The 18,753-nt window shown below is 43.4% G+C and overlaps 3 protein-coding genes and 1 pseudogene across 3 annotated transcripts; all 4 read right to left on the reverse strand.

Annotated features, from left to right (window-relative positions):
- Positions 1-1,283: 1,283 nt before the first annotated feature.
- LOC135650484 (cytochrome P450 81Q32-like) lies at positions 1,284-3,335 on the reverse strand. Its single transcript, XM_065169868.1, has 2 exons — positions 2,373-3,335; positions 1,284-2,114 (listed from the first exon to the last, which is right to left on the reverse strand). Exons 1-2 carry the CDS (start codon positions 3,294-3,296, stop codon positions 1,494-1,496), a joined length of 1,545 nt encoding a protein of 514 aa, XP_065025940.1. The 5' UTR covers positions 3,297-3,335; the 3' UTR covers positions 1,284-1,493.
- A 3,353-nt stretch (positions 3,336-6,688) lies between these two features.
- Positions 6,689-8,742, reverse strand: LOC103968567 (cytochrome P450 81Q32-like). Its single transcript, XM_009381825.3, has 2 exons — positions 7,709-8,742; positions 6,689-7,442 (listed from the first exon to the last, which is right to left on the reverse strand). Exons 1-2 carry the CDS (start codon positions 8,717-8,719, stop codon positions 6,819-6,821), a joined length of 1,635 nt encoding a protein of 544 aa, XP_009380100.3. The 5' UTR covers positions 8,720-8,742; the 3' UTR covers positions 6,689-6,818.
- Positions 8,743-10,845: 2,103 nt separating this feature from the next.
- LOC108951457 (GDP-Man:Man(3)GlcNAc(2)-PP-Dol alpha-1,2-mannosyltransferase-like) lies at positions 10,846-16,201 on the reverse strand (annotated as a pseudogene).
- A 153-nt stretch (positions 16,202-16,354) lies between these two features.
- LOC135651208 (eukaryotic translation initiation factor 5A-2-like) lies at positions 16,355-18,730 on the reverse strand. The gene is made up of 6 exons (XM_065171119.1): positions 18,578-18,730; positions 18,335-18,462; positions 17,532-17,654; positions 17,391-17,447; positions 17,233-17,307; positions 16,355-16,728 (listed from the first exon to the last, which is right to left on the reverse strand). The coding sequence occupies exons 2-6, from the start codon at positions 18,455-18,457 to the stop codon at positions 16,627-16,629; spliced, it is 480 nt and encodes a 159-aa protein (XP_065027191.1). The 5' UTR covers positions 18,458-18,462; positions 18,578-18,730; the 3' UTR covers positions 16,355-16,626.
- Between the last annotated feature and the right edge of the window lie 23 nt (positions 18,731-18,753).

Genomic DNA, 18,753 nt, shown 5'->3' on the forward strand with positions numbered 1-18,753 from the left:
CCATATTAACTTTGACATGACTGTTGACTGTTACCACTGGAGTATACGAGAATGTGTCCTATTAGAACAAACGAAATCTTATATAAGAATTACATCTTAATTCTCAGATGTCACAAAAAAAAATGTATCATTTTAATAATTTTAATTTTATCCAGATTAAAAATTTTAAAAATATATCATTTTAAAATTTTATATTTTAAATATAGTATTTTAATAATTAAAAAGATTAAAAAAAATAAAAAAGGAATATTCTACAACAAAAATATTAAATTGTAACATAATAATTCCAACGCTTAAGGATTTAATTTGTCTCGCCAAAAAATAAAATCAGTTTGAATGTAATTGGAGAGAGCCTCTATCATTTGATATGGTGCTCCTTGTGTTAGCAGCGATCGATCGGATGAGACAAAAGTGATGATAAGAAAAGCTATAGAATATGAACACATGTCCTCCCCCAACAACATCAAAAGAACACATTATCCCATTAATGTCGGCTCGAGGTTTGCATACGCCATCTTGTTAGCCATATGCCAATATGCCTCCTTTGTTCTTTTAAGACCTTTGAGATTGCCTTCGGTACTGTCCTATGGTCGGCCACACCATTGGTGCGCAAGTTGTTCCTTTGACTGCTTATTTATTTCCTAACCTTCTTTATTTTCTTTGATCGTTGAGGTTAGCGATGAGGTTGGGAACTTTGCTGTTGTCCAATTTCTTAGAGGTCTCCAACGGTATAGCTATACAGCCAAACTTAGTGGCAATTTTGGAGAGGTCCTTGGTAAAGCAAAGGATGAGGGCAAGCAAAGTAAGACTATGATTGGCAGTCCGATGGATTGGGAGGCACTAGGATAGAGTGTGATAGAAGTGATTGAAGGAGGACGACAATGAAAGGAGGTAGTCGAGCAAACCGGAGAAGACACAAAAAATGTATTGGTTCTCTATGGGGCCAAAACGGAATCCCAGATCAACGTGTCCCAAGCTAAAGTAGGTTGGATTCGATAGGGCGGGAGAGTGAACTGAAATGTTGGGATTGTAGAGGAACGAAGATGGAGGAGGGGCTTTCAAAGAAGGTGAAAGAGAGGAACAGGTCAACTTGTTTCGAATGATGGACGGTGCAAAGGAGAGAAGGTGTGCTGCATTGGCGCTCACGGATGCACCAATGATAAATATTTTAAATATAAAAATCATGTTAAATAAGGGATAAGTGATATGTAATTAAAGGGAATAGAGTACGGCGTTCTTTGATGGATTGGTCGCAATGGATGTAACGAGACACTCGAATAGGATGACACAATGCGCCAACATCGGTTTTAGATTTATATGGATTATGATAATACAAGAGATGGACATACCTATCTCAGCGTGTAAATTATTCATTAGGCGACAAACACAGGGAAGACGCCAACCGACACGAGCAAAGGCGTCGATAACTACTAAAGCACAAGCAAGTTTTTAACCGGAGGAACGTACGTATTAGCCACACTGTATGCCAACTCTCAGAGCTGTGAAAGAGCATGAAGCATGGTGTGGCGTGGCGTGCACACGACTTCCAATGGCTTTGCCTTGGGCATGGTTAGCCCCGGCCCCTCGGTCATGTCCACCTCCTCCCCCGGAAGCTTCTCCCACTCGAAACAGTGGATCAAGGTCGCGAGTGCCAGGCCGATCAGTCGCATGGCGAGGCCTTCCCCGGGGCACTTGCGCCGCCCGGACCCGAACGGAAGCATCCTAAGCCCTGCCTCCTTCCCTCCCTCACACTGGAACCTCTCCGGCTTGAACTCCTCAGGCTCGTCCCATGTGTTAGGGTCCCTGTGGATAGCCCACGCGTTCGCCAAAAGCATCGTGCCGCGAGGCACGTCGTAGCCACCGACGGTGCAGTGCTGGGAAGACTCATGGGGCACCAGGAGCGGCACAGCGGGGTACAGCCGGAGGGTCTCATTGATGATGCAGTTGAGATAGGGGAGGTTGGGGATGTCTTCTTCTTCCGCCATGCGCCCTTGGCCGATCTTGGCATCGAGTTCAGCCCTCGCCGCGTGCAGGACTTCGGGGTGGATGAGCAGGAGGCACATGGCCCATTCCATGGTGGAGGCCGACGTGTCTGTTGCTGCTCCCAGTAATTCCTATACATGAAAAGTGCTGTGTGCATTATTTACTTTTTAAGAATTAGTGAATAGAAAATAAACGATTATTTACTAATTCTTAGAACTTAATTATTATTACTGAAAAAATGGATCAGCTTGACATCATAACCGACTTGCGGCGACGGATGTAATCTCGCTTCTATTACCTCTCGGCGTCCATCAATGCACTTTGTCACGAATTTAAGCGGGGAGACTAACATAACCGAAAATTACGAATTGCAAAGAAACGAGACGCACCGCACTGAGGGCCTTAATGGTGACGTCGGTGTAAGTTTCCGGATCGCTCTCCTGTAGGGACAACATAACCTCGATCATCGTTGGTCTCTCCTTATCTCCGTTGCTGCCACTACGACGCCGGCGGGCACGATGACGCTCGATCAGTTGTCCGATTAGTGCGTCTCTCTTCTGCACGAGCCTCGCGAGTTTCCTCTCCGGCCCGCGCCACCCCAGCCTCTGCAGCGCCGGAAAGAAGTCCGCCACGTTTGACGCCCCGCTCACCGCAGACGTCTCCTCCACTATCTCGCGGAAACGATGCCTCTCCTCCGCGGACTCCTCGAGGGCCGTGGCCACCAACCCCATCATCACGTCGTACACCAGATTGAATAACCTCGACTTCATCTCGACCCGCCGCGGACCGTCCGGCTCAGAATCTCCGGGCTCGAGGAAGAGGGACTTAGCCAGCGACCGGACCACGCGGGTCCGTGAGTCGGAGGACGAGCGAAGGGCGGCCGAGGATAAGAGGTGAACGGCGTAGATGCGTCGGAGGTCACGCCAGTGGGGGCCGTGGGGCATCCAGCCCATGGTGGTGCAGACGAAGCCTAAGATCTGAGGGGCGAGGAGGTTGGGGCGATTGGCGAAAGCGACGTCGTGAGCAGTGAAGCACTCTTCCGCGGCGGGAGCGGAGGAGACGAGGAGAACAGGGCGGGATCCGAGGCGGAGGAGTACGACGGGGCCGCGGGCGGCGGCGATGGCAGCCAAGGCGCGATGGGGCAGGAGCTTGGCGATGAGGTGGAGGTGGCCGATGATGGGGAACGAAGGGGGGCTCGGGGGGAGATTTTTGCGAACACTATTGGTCCATCGCCATGCCAGGGATGCGAACAAGACGAAGAGAGGGATAAGAAGAGAAGAGAGGAGAGTGAGAGAGGAGGAGGCGTCGGCCATGGTATGTTGTCCGAGGATGAAAGGTTTGCGCGAAATGGTTGCTTATAAGCCCCATGGGATAATGTCTCCTTGAGTCGACACTATTATGGATCATCATCGGTGGGCGGTTTGACAGAATCGGATTCGGACCTTCATCGGTTAGGATGTCTCCTATCCCAAAAGGTAGCGAAGAATTCATAAATGACACGGATGTGAACAAGAGGAAGAGAGGGATACGAAGAGAAGAGAGGAGAGGCAGAGAGGAGAACACGTCGGATGATGGAAGGTTTGCGTGAAATGGTTTCCTACAGAGGTTGCTGAAGTGTCATGGGACAATGCCTCCTTGAGTCAAACACCGGTATCGATCAATCATCATCAACGAGTGACTTGTCCCAAACGTTGGAAAGAGACTGTTGCCCGAATGCCTACGTTTATCTAACAAAGTTGGATTCGCTGATCCAGTGGACCCCTCAGCAGAAGTTTCAAAAGGCCGGTAGCAGAAGATGGGCTGTCATGATCCGTAACATCCCATTGGTTTCACATCAAAACGAGGTAAATACTAAGATTGACTTATAAGGATCTGATAAGTGTATTACTATTAACTTTAGCTTAAGCATTTTGATCAATGATTTAGACCAAACGAAGTCGATAGGTTAGTTAGCCCATCGGGCTCGGGTCATGACATGCGCAATCTTTTTTTAGAGAAGTTTCAAAATATTATTTATTTACTATTGACTTTGGATCCTCCAACAATGATATACGATTAACGCTTACGTTTAGTCCCTCATTAAACAAATAAAATCTTATATGTTACATCTTAATTCTCATATATCACCAAAAGAAATGTATCATTTTAATAATTTTAATTTTATCCTGATTAACAATTTAAAAAATATATCACTATAAAATCTTAAAAGTTTTACATTTTAAATGTAGCATCTAAATAATTATAAAGGCAAACAAATAAAAAAGGAATACTCTATAACAAAAATATAAAATTGAAACCGACTAATTCTAACGTTTAAGGATTTAATTTGATACTGTCCAGCAACGATAGACCGGCTAAGACAACAAATGATGATAGGAAAAACTATAACACAAGAAAATTACTCTCAAACTCAGAGTTGATAACAAATATATTCTCAAAATATTATTTTTTTTGGGAAAAGAGATACATAAAAGTATTATTTGCAAATATACCCTCAAAATTGTCTAACCAGAAAGCTTGGCTTAGATATCCTCAAAAAGGATGTAAAGCTGCAACAATTCCAAGAAGCCACATTAGATATATACATAGAGTTAGCAAATTGTCACCCCATGGCTAATTATCAATACAGTTCAAATTAACATTAGGCATCGATTGCAGCTGAAGCACAAACAACTTCTGATGCCCAGTATAACTTCCAGTTGCCAAGAGTCTTAGATAAAATAGTCATCACCATTACTAAACCTATCAAAAATCGGTGTTGTATATTTCAAGATTTATCAAAAGAAAAGGAAATTATTACCCACAGAACATGCTCAGCATGCATGGAAAATGTTATCATCCGAGAAGAATACAGTATCATTGAATCAAGTTCATGAAGAAGATTTGGGTGCTAGAATAGGCTGAACTGCAGCTTTGAAGTCCTCCAAGAATTTCTGCTCTGAAAACCTTTGAGCGTGCTTTCTAGCAGCTGCAGCTATTGCTAGTCTCTCTGCCTCTGCCATCTTAATCACTTTGAGGATAGCTTCAGTATATTCCACTTTGTTTGATGCTAGAAATCCTGTTTTACGTCCACCTTCATTCAAAATTATGTCCATCTTGGGACCTGCTGAATTATGAGCTGAAGGGAAGAAAAGTATTCTCAGTGGATAACATGCTTAGCTTTCGGACAAACAGTGATTAAGATGGCAGTCCAATTGGTACTGCCATCTTAATCACTGTTTGTCCACATGGGATGGGAGTCCACATGCACTAACCAATTGGTACGACACCAGATGCCATGTACTCTACGACACTAATTCCAAAATGTTCTCAATCATGGAGTGAAGTCCGGCAACAGCACCTCCCAGAAGTTGGACCAAGTCCCTGTTACGGTGAACAATTCAAAAAGACATGAGGCGATTGGATCTGATGGGGTGGGAGAGTGAAACGGAGTGTTGGGGTTGTCGAGGGACGTAGGTGAAGGAGGAGGAGCTCTCAAAGAAGACGAAAGAGGATAGGAGTAGGCCAGCTCATTTCGAAGAATGAACGGTATAAAATTAAGAAGGGTGCCAATTTTTGTGCTTACGGATGCAATCGAATATGATAGTGCCCTTATGAGAGCGGTGGATGCGAGTGGAGGAGGTGTTGGTATCAGAACTAATGAGGTGGCGCATGTCAGGGTAGATGTAGGCAAAGGAGTACCCAACACCCTCGTTGACAAACTCCGACGTTACAACAACAATAGTAGCAACAACATTATCGTCGCCGTACAAAAAGCCACCTCATTTCTATTGAAATTAATGTCATGTGCAACGTCTTTCTTAAGTACAGTTAGTGATGTTAAAAAAATAAAATAAAAATATTTTTTTTCATAAATATATTTTTTTTAATATAAATTTTTTAAATATAAAAAATCATGATACTAATAAGTTCTAAGTACATATATAAGCAATATAGAATTATCCCTATTATAGAAGGGAATAAAGTACGACATTCTTTGATGGATTTGTCGCAATGGATGTAACAGGACACTCAAATAGAATGACACTGCACCAACCTCGTTTTTAGATTTATATAGAGTCAGATAAATAATACAAGTGACGGTCATACCTATTGATGAGTGTAATAATGGCGATAAGACTCGGGTGACGTCAGTTGCCCCAAATGACGCCTCTGCTGACCTGTCAGCACCTGGTCAATTGGACCGGAACGCCGACCAAGGCACATTAACACCCTGCTCAAGCTCAATCCCTCACGCCACGCCACGCCACCGACGATGTCAGACGCAACAAGAAGTACGACCCTGCTCTCTGCAGGCAGGCACATCAGGCAACGGTAATCCTCACTATAAAAACCCTCGCGCTCGGAGGAAATGAGGAAAAAAAAGAGGCACACAAGAAGACACAACTTAGCTATCAAAACCCCCTGCGACTATCCACTAACTTGATCGTCGGAGGGGTCGGGCCGAACTCCCCGACCCGACCTTTATGCAGGTGCGAAGGCAGAAGTCTCCCACTAAATGCCCAGGCGAGGAACCCCTTCACAGAGAAAACGGTGACCCCGTCCCGATCGGACCACCGTAATCGACCACCTCAGTAGTCTCGAGGAACGTCCCAGGGAGATCCCCCATCATCCGGACCTGAACCAAGCCGCGTCGGCCCCGAGGCCACGGCTTAAAGTTATTTACACTAACACCTATCTGAGTCTGTAAATTACTAATTAGGCCACAAACACAGGTAAGACGCCAACCAACACGAACAAAAGCGTGGATAACTACAAAAGCACACGTATCAACAACGAACCCACAAGCAGCTTTTGAATAGGAGGAACGTATTTGCCATACTCTTTGCCAATTCTCAGAGCTGTGTAAGGGCATGAAGCATGGTGCGGCGTGGCGTGCACACGACTTCCAATGGCTTTACCTTGGGCATGGATAGCCCCTGCCCTTCAGTCATGTCCACCTCCTCCCCCGGAAGCTTCTCCCACTCGAAACAGTGGATCAAGGTCGCGAGTGCCAGCCCGATCACTCGCATGGCGAGGCCTTCCCCGGGGCACTTGCGCCGCCCGGACCCGAACGGAAGCATCCTAAGCCCTGCCTCCTCCTTCCCTCCCTCGCACTGGAACCTCTCCGGCTTGAACTCCTCGGGTTCATCCCATGTGTTAGGGTCCCTGTGGATGGCCCACGCGTTCGTCAAAAGCATCGTGCCGCGAGGCACGTCGTAGCCACCGACGGTGCAGTCCTGGGAAGACTCATGGGGCACCAGGAGCGGCACAGCGGGGTACAGCCGGAGGGTTTCATAGATGATGCAGTTGAGGTAGGGGAGATTGGGGATGTCTTCTTCTTCCACCATCCGCCCTTGGCCGATCTTGGCATCGAGCTCGGCCCTCGCCGTGTGCAGGACTTCGGGGTGGATGAGCAGGAGGCACATGGCCCATTCCATGGTGACGGCCGACGTGTCTGTTCCTGCTGCCAGTAATTCCTACACATGATAGTAGTGTGTGTATTAGTTACTATTTAGGAATTAGTGAATACAAAATAAATGATTATTTACTAATTCTTAGAACTTAATTATTGTTACGTTACTAAAAGCATAGAGCTGCTCGACATCACAACTAACTTGTGGCGAGGGGTGTAATCGCGCTTCTATTACCGCTCTGCGTCCCTCAATGAACTTTAGTCGTGAGTCGAAGCGGGGAGAGATGAACATAACCGCAAGATTACGAGTACCGAAGAAACGACACGTACCGCAATGAGGCCCTTAATGGTGACGTCGGTGTAAGTTCCCGGATCGCTCTCCTGCAAAGACAACATAACGTCGATCACCGTTGCCCTCCCCTTATCTCCGTTCCCTATCGCCGCCGCTGCCTCTCCGTTGCTGCCACTCCGACGCCGGCGGACGCGACGACGCTCGATCAGTTCTCCGATAAGTGCGTCTCTGGTCCGCTGGAGCCTCGCGAGCTTCCTCTCCGGTCCGCGCCACCCCAGCCTCCGCAGCGCCGGAAAGAAGTCCGCCACGTTTGCCGCCCCGCTCACCGCAGACGTCTCCTGCACTATCTCCCGGAAACGCTGCCTCTCCTCCGCGGACCCCTCCTTGAGGGCCGTGCTCACCATCGTCATAATCACGTCGTACGCCAGATTGAAGAACCTCGACTTCATCTCCACCCGCCGCGGACCGTCCGGCTCAGAATCTCCGGGCTGGAGGAAGAGGGCCTTAGCGAGCGACCGGACCGCGCGGGTCCGTGAGTCGGAGGAGGAGCGAAGGGCGGCCGAGGATAAGAGGTGAACGGCGTAGATGCGTCGGAGGTCGCGCCAGTGGGGGCCGTGGGGGGTAAAGCCCATGGTTGTGCAGACGAAGCCTAACATCTCAGGGACGAGGAGGTTGGGGCGATTGGCGAAGGCGACGTCGTGAGCAGTGAAGCACTCTTCCGCGGCGGGAGCGGAGGAGACGAGGAGGACGGGGCGTGATCCGAGGCGGAGAAGTACGACGGGGCCGCGGGCGGCGGCGATGGCAGCCAAGGCGCGATGAGGCGGGAGCTTGGCGATGAGGTGGAGGTGGCCGATGATGGGGAACGAAGGGGGACTTGGCGGGAGGTTTTTGCGAACACTCTTGGTCCATCGCCATGACAGGAGTGCGGACAAGAGGAAGAGAGGGATAAGAAGAGAAGAGAGGAGAGGGAGAGAGGAGGAGGCGTCGGCCATGGTATGTCGTCCGAGGATGAAAGTTTTGCGTGAAATGGTTGACGACAGAGGTTGCATTTAAGCGCGATGAGATAATGCCTTCTTGAGTCGACACCATTATCGATCATCAACAATGAGTAGTAACTCGATGCCCGCGTGCCAACATTTAAATATTTCAGTGGGTGCTTTGACAGATTTGGATTCCCACCTCCATCGTTTCGGATGACTCCGATCCCAGCAGATAGGATAATGCCTCCTTGTGTCGATACTATTTTCGATCATCATCATCGAGTGACTCGTTGACCGCGTGCCAAAATTTAAATATTGCAGTGGGTGCTTTGACTGATTTGCATTCCCACCTCCATCGGTTAGGATGACTCCTATCCCTGCAGGTAGCGAAGAATTCATAAATGACGGGAATGCGAACAAGAGGAAGAGAGGGATAAGAAGAGAAGATAAGAGCGGAGAGGGAGAGAGGAGGAGTCGTCGGCATCATGATATGTCCCCCGATGATGAAAGGTTTGCCTGAAATGGTTGCCGACAGAGGTTGCCTTTAAGCGCTATGGTATAATGCCTCCACACCATTATCGATCATCAACAATGAGTAACTCGTTGCCCTCGTGCGTGCTAACATTTAAATATTGCAGTGGGTGCTTTGAAGATTTGGATTCCTACCTCCATCAGTTAGGATGACTCCTACCTGCTTATCCCAGCAGGTAGTGAAGAATTCGTCTTTACCAATAGGATGAGACTTGATTGTCACGACCGAGAGGCTAATTATAAATTATCCTACAGTTAAACTTTTTTATATTTCGATCTTTAGATTTAAAAAAAATTATATTTAAATTTTTATAGTTATAAAAGTTAAATATTTAATTTTATTTATCATAACATCGTCGGTTTTACCGACGAAAACATGAAAATAATAGATAAAATGATAATTTTAACATTTTGATTATGTTTTTAATGATTAAGGATGGTGACGAAGGCTAACTATTGTGGATGAGAAGAGAGAGCCATAATAAAAGTTGAGGCAAAAGAAGAGGAGGAAGAGTACAAATGTCGATGATAGCATCGACACTAATGCAAAGTGACGAAAGGGTCATTCGATATCTACATTGACATCGATGTAGATGCAAATGCATAGTATCTTTGTTGGCACTAACAACGATGTAAGGAAGGGTGACATTGCTCTGGGTCGGTGTCGCATGATAATTGCATTGCCCTCTGTATCCGAGTGACAAAGTAGATACTGAATAACCCTTTTGTTGTTCTACATCTACGTCGGTGCTGTCGGTGCTGATGCAATTACCGAACGATACCGATACAAATGTAAAGCGTCAACATCGTCACTCTCCCTTCTCATCCACAATAACCGCTCGCGGTCCTAGCGATATTGTTGTCCGCCAATATCGAAAACATAATTGGAATGTTAAAATTATATTTTATCTCATTATTTGTATAATTCTGTCAGTAAAATTAACATACTAGGATAAATAGAACTAAATATTTCACTTTTATAACTATATAAATTTTACTATAAAATTTTTAATTCTAAAAATCAAAATAAATATATGTAATTAGATCTCATTGATTATTCCTATTCCTTGTATTCCGTATGAGCCAAAAACGACGTTAGCCATTGGGCCGTCTTTTTTGAGAGAAGTTTCAAAAGATTCTCTTTTCTTTTCGTTAAATTTTTTACACAAGAATGAGGTTTGAGTGTTGACTTTGGATCCTCAAGAATGACATATGATTACCGCTTAGGTTTTGTCCCTCACTAAACAAATCAAATCTATATATATCTTAATTCTCAGATATCACTAAACAAAATGCATCATTTTAATAATTTTAATTTTTCCCGATTAAAAATTTAAAAAATATATCATTATAATATGTTAAATTTTTATATTTTAAATGTAGCCTTTTAATAATTATAAAGGCAAACAAATGAAAAAGGAATATTCTACAACAAAAATATAAAATTGAAACAGAATAATTCCAACAAAAAGTATCAGTTTGAATATAACCCAAGAACAAGCCTCAACACAAGAAAATTACTCTCAAACTCAGTGATGATAACAAATATATCCTCAAAATATATATATTTTTTTGGAAAAGAGATACATAGAAGGATTATTTGCAAATATACCCACATAATCGTCTAACCAGAAAACTTGGCTTGGATTTCCTCAAAAAGGATGTAAAGCTGCAACAATTCCAAGAAGCTACATTAGTAATATACATATAGTTTACAAATTGTCAGCCTATGGCTAATTATCAATACAGTTCAAATTAACATTAGGCATCAATTGCAGCTGAAGCACAAACAACTTCTGATGCCAAGTATTACTTCCAGTTGCTAAGAGTCGTTGATAAAATAGTCATCACCGTTACTAAATCTATCAAAAATCGGTGTTGTTCTCTAGGTAATAATTTTCTTTTCCATGTTCAGCATGCATGGAAAATGTTATCATCGGATAAGAATACAGTATCATCGGATAGGCTGAACTGCAGCCTTGGAAGTCCTCGAAGAATTTCTGCTCTGAACACCTTTGAGCATGCTTTCTAGCAGCTGCAGCTATTGCTAGTCTCTCTGCCTCTGGCATCTTAATCACCATGAGGATAGCTTCAGCATATTCCTCTTTGTTTGATGCTAGAAATCCTGTTTGACGTCCACCTTCATTCAAACCTATGTCCATCTTGGGACCTGCTGAATTATGAGCTGATGGGAAGAAAAGAATGTCAGTGGATAACATGCGTAGCTTTCGGATAAACAGTAGGATGGGAGCTCACATGCACCAACCAATTGGTATCACACCAGATGCCATGTACTCTACAACACTAATTCCAAAATGTTCATCAATCATGGAGTGAAGTCCGGCAACAGCACTTCCCAGAAGTTGGACCAAGTCCCTGTTACGGTGAACAATTCAAAGAGACCAGCTGTAAACATGGCATACAATAGAAGAAACTGTGTATCATTTGTGCACTGGCGGTAGTAGAGGATTAGAAAATGTACTGAAGATTCCTCTCCAGTCTCAAGAACTACTAAACATAAAGTTCAGGCATATGCTGACATCCAAAATCGCATGTTCTGCGAATAGTATGTCAAAGTTTCACCTCCGATGCATAGCCACGAATCTAAAACTTTCTTGTTCCCTCTCTCAGAAGACCTTTGATATTCCCTCGAGTTTGAAGGTATCCAATAACTTGTTATCCTTTGGACATTATATTCAGTTGTGCATTAATGGGTCAGTTGTAGTTTGCAGGAGACTGTCAAACTAGTTGAAAGAATGGTATTGCTTAGAACAGTTCTAGATCGATTCCACTGGAACTTCAAATTGACCACTGGTCAAAGTTCTGACATGGCAGACAAATGAGTAGACCATTAATGGGAGTTCCATCCATGCTAATGGTGGAGTGAAAATCTGTCGTCGTACATCTCCACCTGCAAACTATGGAACTGACCTCTGGTTTCCGTAAGGGTAGAAAAGAAAGATCCACTAAAACTTTATAAGTTCAGCTTTGTTTTAGTAAATAACCCTGGGCCTTCTAGAATAAAAAGAGCCAAAGAAGGAACATATGGAATGTTGAAGTCATTATCCTCCTGCACATCTCCAGCATCAAGCTACTCATTACGCTTTTTCTGGATATGCTTCGATTAGTCAATAACATAAAAGGGTAGCACAAAACCAAACAGTATATAAAGGATAATGGAGTCCTTATATGGGAAATTCTACTTGGTGCATCTAAACAAAAATGTAGATGTCACTAACTCTGTTTTAGATCCACTAAAATTTAAGAAAAAACCAGAGAATGTTGTTAGTTGTGTACAGTGAAAACAAATCTAGAGACAAGAAAGGGAATCCAAAACTTTAAATATACTAGCAGCTAGGAATTTTCAAGTTGAAAGAAAACTAGTACTGCAGATCGAACCTATACGTAGCATCCCTGCGGAACTCCACAAAATTATCCAAATTTAGTTCCCTGCATCTCTCTTTGAGCTTCTGCAATCTTTCTTCATCCTGCTTATTCTGACAGCTACCCACAAATTGGAGCTTTGGTCTAGGCATGCCCTGATCTAGTATTCCAACAGCATGTGCAATGCTTCCAGCAGAAGGCTATGGGCCTTGATGAGAATCAAGTGTTACAGTTAATATTGTGAAATCAACTAACCATATGACCACATGATGAGGGCATTCACAGACATTACCTTCTCTGGGCGAAACTGGGCAACTGATATGATCACAGGACTCCTAACTGGCTTTTCCAGAGGAAGCATCTGCTTGGACATTCAGGACTTTCTTTCATCAAAGATGGTTGAATAAATCTCTAGCAGTGAACAATTAAATGGAGCCAGATGATAATATAGGATGTTTTGAAATGTCCAAATTGCTAATTCTTTTAAACAATTGCAGGCAATAAGACACATTTAGTTAAACCGTGAAACTTAACTCTCTAAAGTTAGTTTTATAAAGAAATAAGACATCAAAATTAAATATAATTGGCTTGGAAATTTGTCATGAATGCTAAAATTGTTAAGCATCAGTCAGCTATAAGCCAGGCTGACAATTTACAAGAACTAAATATATACCTGCAGGGATGAAGTATCACAGGGAGGGTACAATCTCTTAATGCGTTGAGGAATCTTCCACATATAATCTATATGTGATCTGGTCCATGAGGAACTTACCATTGCAAGATGTGCATAGGATCCCAGCAACCCATACAACCAACTAAATATTGTTTAGTACACCACTTTGCACCTTGATAGCAGAATGCTGCCTCACAAGTAAAGAAGACATAAGATGATTAGCACCACTAGTCAAAGAAAAAAAGATTTCTGCTTATTCCATCCAAGACTAGATTTCCTATACAAAAACAGCCAAATCCATGCAATTTAATGCTTATTTATTTCTTTTAAGTCAGAGTATCAGCATTCTGACCTCGTCTACAAAGTGGAGAACAATAACAAGCAGTGTTCATCGCATAAAATATTTACATGGAAATTGGTTGCAAATAAATTCTGACATACATACAATACAGAATAAGCACTAGGAAAAAGCAGGACATGGAGTAAAAAGAATGACCATGTTCTCATATGTGTGCTCCAATTTGTTTAAAAAACTCCCGTTATTGTTGAATAAACCAAATGTCATGTCATCACACAATTCTAAGAAAATATAGTACAGATTAACTAGAACTTACAAAGAAAGTTGCATCCAGAGGTTAAAGCAGAAAGTGTGTCCATTTAACAATAAAAATTTAACAAACATGACCTTTAAGCAACATTACCAGAAGTCATATCTTGTGAAACAGATTTTAGAGTGATACTCAATTGCCAAAACAACATACGTTTACAGGTAGCTTAGGACACCAAATAAGCAACTATTTTTAGAACTTAGCTCATGAACATGATCAAGAACAAAGGTCTAAGCTGTACCAGTTCTTATAAACAAATTGCTAGAGATAAAGATTTCAAACATCAAGGAAGCAACTATTTCTGCTGTCAATTGAAGATACTATCTATGCAAATACCTGCTAGCAATTAGAGAATCATTATTGTACATTGAGCTGTGCTGGAGAACACGAGAAACCATATCCGAGCTGATGGTCAGATAGTGAGTATAGCAAATAATTTTGCACCCAAAAATCGAAGCAAGTGAGTAGGTAAAAGCATAACCACTAGTATCAAAATAGAATTGAGGTGTGAATTTGCACAGAGCCTCCCACGAAAGATACACTGAACCAAGACTTTGTCCTATCGCAGTAAAATGAGGATGTGTGTTTTCTTCAATCCACTTCCTTCTGTACAAACAAACGACCTAACAGTGCAGGTTGGCAAGTTAAACTATGAGATCATTTAACAAAAACTGAAGTGCCAGAAAAGGATGAACTTATTTTTAGCAAAAAAAATACAAAAGAACAATAGGTCCTGATGATGGACTCTTCCTTCTTATCAAATTAAAACCTAAGATTTTAAACACTCTTCCTTCTTTCGTTTCATAGGTCAAAGGTAATGGTGGTTAGCAACAAAACATCCTAACATCCTCACCAATTTCAGAATGTAAATTACTAGTCATCCTGATCGTTGGTGTCTGACTCTAACATATATTATTTGTAAGGATAGAACATCCCAACATCAGCACCAAAAAATAATCGTAAGGCCTATATTCATTATATGTCATTAGTACATATGGTTCTTGAATGTCTCCTTAAAGTGAACGGCCTCCATCAGGAAAACACTAGTGCGTGCCCACAGATCAAGAACCAATAAGAATTTTGATATGATGGATCTGAAACTAGCTGGTAGTCCTGACATTTAACGCAAATTTAAGACGCTGGACTAAACGAAAAGAGCAAAGGTCGATTTCTGAGTTTAATTCAGCACAAATTAAAGACGGAAACGACGTCGGCGAGGCCTCGCCTCAGAATGCGCAAGGGCTACCTGAGGGGGCCGCAGGAGCTTGACGCCGGACCGATCGATGGCGCGGGCGGCCAGGCTCTGAGGGGAAGCATCGTCAACAGTAAAGACGGCGCAGTCGAGATCGGGGTTCTCCTCCTGCAAGCTCCTCACGGCGCACCACAGGACCCTCTCCCCGCCGCCGCCGTCGTTGGTGTAGGGATGGAAGAACCACACTGCCCTCCGCCGCCCCGAGATCACGGCCGCGACGGCGGAGAAGAGTACCAGGGATAGAAGGGAAGAAAGCAGGGTGGTCGACAACAAGACCCAGAGCGCCATGGATCACTCTCGGACTTCTCGCCGCCCACCGGGTTTGGGTCTCGGCGGGCGAGGTATGTGGTCTTGTTTACACGAAAAGAAACCATCCGTGCTTCGTACACGTATGGACCACAATACCATCCACCCACACTGTGCTTGGATGCAGCTAGCGACCCCACAAGTGGGTCGCATCGGAGTAGCACAAATCAGCGTGACCGGTTCACCCTGAAGAATTGACGGTCGCTTGCGCTTGGTGTTCTTCGACGCTCATCCTCCATATTACTCTCCGATCGCTGCCGGTGGCTAGCCAGAGCTGCAAGACGTCCTGCGCCTCCGAAAAGTCTTCTCCTCCACACTAATCTCTTCGACTCCCTTGACGATGCTCGCTGCTTTCCTTGTCTCTGGTGCCGCGGATGTTGCTAGCCTCACCTCGAATAGCTCTGCCCATTTGCTCTCCGCCGCCGGTTTCATTATGTATGTTGTAGGCATCGCCGATGCATCCGAGATATACAGCCCGTCGATCGTAGCGAAGTGGGCAGTTTGCACTCGTTGACGTCCGTGTGTTTGTGAGGGGAAGGATTACAACCGCATTGGCCTCGACGATGACTACCGACGGGTTTTTCAGATTTCTATAGCCATATTCCCACTCAGGTAACGTCCAAACAAGATCGCGCGAATAGACAGCCTCTTCAACAGCGGAGACTTTTCTATTCGTTCTTCGCTCGAGCAATTTCAAGGCATCATGCAACCAATGCACCTGTAGGATCATAGTAGTATCGTGCCTCTCTTGTCACCTGAACCGTCCTCGGTCACTTTTTATTGTGTTAAAGATCCTGAATCCTTTCAATAGCCAAAACAGTTCTCACACTGACGAGCGCGATCCTCGGGCAGCGCTCTATTGGAGGATAAAGAGATTAAATAACTTTAAATACCACAAGAAGTAGCTGTTAATGAAGTTAAGAGTCAAAGCAATGAGAAAAACCGAGAGATTAAAAAGATAGATAAACGTAAACTATTAGAAACAATAAGTGATGACATAATTGTTTCTACAAATGCTCGGTTCAGAGGACTTGGATTAAAGAAAACAGTTTTGAACCAAGTACAGAAATACCAATAGAAGTACCAAAAGCATGAGTTTCTCTTTCGCTACAGAGGCAAGGCAGTAAAAGGAGCAAACCATGTAGTATTCTTTCAAGACTGAAGAATCTCCGTTACATCTCTTACAGGGTCGCTTGCATAAAAATCAGCGTGCAAGAAAAACTTACTTGGGGCCAATGTCCTTCAGAGCACAGATCTGTTCTTCACCCATTGCAGACATCACAGTAACAACCAGATCCTTCCCCTCAGCAAACCCATCCTTGAGCTGCAATGCATTCAGATGGCCCAACATTAAACAATGTCAGACTAAGGGGAAGTATCCCTTTCAGAGGCTTTTCTATCTAGTCCATGATACCACAGAAGGATGAGTAGGAGAAACTCATAAGCTACACATCAGAAGGTGTCTCATGCACTGGAAAATCCTAGTTAGACTCACTCTACATGTCAGATTTTTACTCGTGATATTTGTTGCATCATTAAGCATGTTTTTCAGCATGTCATATGATACACACAATTAACATAACAAATAACATCAAATCTAATGTTCCCAATTTCATATAATTGCCTCTAGAGTACAATACGATTGGAGTCGCAAATCATGTAGTACGTCTTTGTCTAACTACGTTCAGTCTCTCTGAAACATCAGTGCAATTTACGCAGAGCATAAATTACTAAGTATCTGGATGTTGCAAGTTAATTTCATTTTGCGTAACTTTCTTCAGGTTTCTTAGAAGTAAATGAATTGGAAATATCAATCCTCATGACAAACCTGAGCGAGCAAATTTTCATCAGTTGGGAGTTTCAGATCATCTTTGGTGTTGCCACTCTCAGTCAAAAGACTCACCTACCATGTGCGACCAAATATTAATTACAAAACCCATCAATCAAATAGGAGAAACATGACATATAAACGAAGATAGAACATACAAAACCATCTTCAGATATGTCGATCAGTTGATAATCAGTGCGAGTAACATGAGGAACCTGCAGACAAACCAAACAAATTAATTTTTTTTTAAAAACTACCGAATAAAAAAAAAATCCAATATGATATGTTCTAGGACAAACATCACAGTTGTGGGAGGATGGCACGATATCCTCAAGTTTTTTTGCATTAAAGATGTCTATGGCAACAAAGTGACATTTTGCGTGGCCATGCTTCCCAGTCTTGGAGGTTGAAACTTCAACAACCTAAAAATTGAAAGAGAGAATATGCTGTTTACAATCATAATAACAAAAAGGGCATGGAATTATAGAACCACAAACACATACATTAAACGCATTCTAGATTGCTACAAAGATTGTCTTTACAGTGGAACAATCCCAAAAATCATGGAATAAGGTGCATTACATGAGTTCAGTTTATTCCCTATGTCCATGAAAAATATGTCCTTGTTTTTCACTTCCTGCAGATAGCATTTGGAATTGTAGTAAAATACAAACAGATCATATGAATTAAGGGACCAGATCATATGACAAAATTGCATATCTTCGTCAGATTCCTGACCTCCATATATCAAATCTTCGTCAATACAAATCTACTAGTTTTAATCGATGGTCACACAAGACTAACAGAAATGAATCAGATCCATCAACACTATCAAAACCGTAATTAACCAAGAAACCCATATTGGAACCATCACAACCTAATGTAGATGGAGGTAATGAAAGCATATAAGTAAAAGAAAACCAGAAGACGTTATACAATATCTCATTGCAAACAATCGCGGAAAACCGCACACCAATTAACGGATAAACAGACCCAAAAGTTTAACGGAGAAACACATATTCCATGCAAAGAATTAACAAATCCAGAAATCAAGATATGACAGAAATAGTAATTGATTCAAACGACGGAATGAACAAGAGACCTTGCATGGTCTCCCCTTGATCACGATGTACCCATTCTTCCGGATCGTCCCAGCCTGTTGCGGGTAGGTCTTGGACGCTCCAGCGTCGGCCTTGGACTCGAAATGATGCTCTTCATCCGACATGATCGCTGATTCAAAGAATCGAAGAAACAAAAAACAGATCACGATCCAAGAAGACAACAAGAATGATCGATAGAGGGGGAAAAAGAATCGAACCGGCAGATGGTAACAAGGGTTTCGTACCTGCTCGTGGTTAACGGAGGCGGAGCGAGAAATATAACAGCGAATGGAAACGGGGAGCAAGAAGAAGAACGCCGGAATCCGCCGCGGGCTAGGGTTTCTTTTAATAAATAACTCCAACGTTGTGGCGTCCGAGTAACGATGGCCGTGCGATCGAGTACGACACGTGGACGGTCTGA

Source organism: Musa acuminata, chromosome BXJ3-10 (genome assembly GCF_036884655.1).
Source record: "Musa acuminata AAA Group cultivar baxijiao chromosome BXJ3-10, Cavendish_Baxijiao_AAA, whole genome shotgun sequence".
Classification (NCBI taxonomy): domain Eukaryota; kingdom Viridiplantae; phylum Streptophyta; class Magnoliopsida; order Zingiberales; family Musaceae; genus Musa; species Musa acuminata.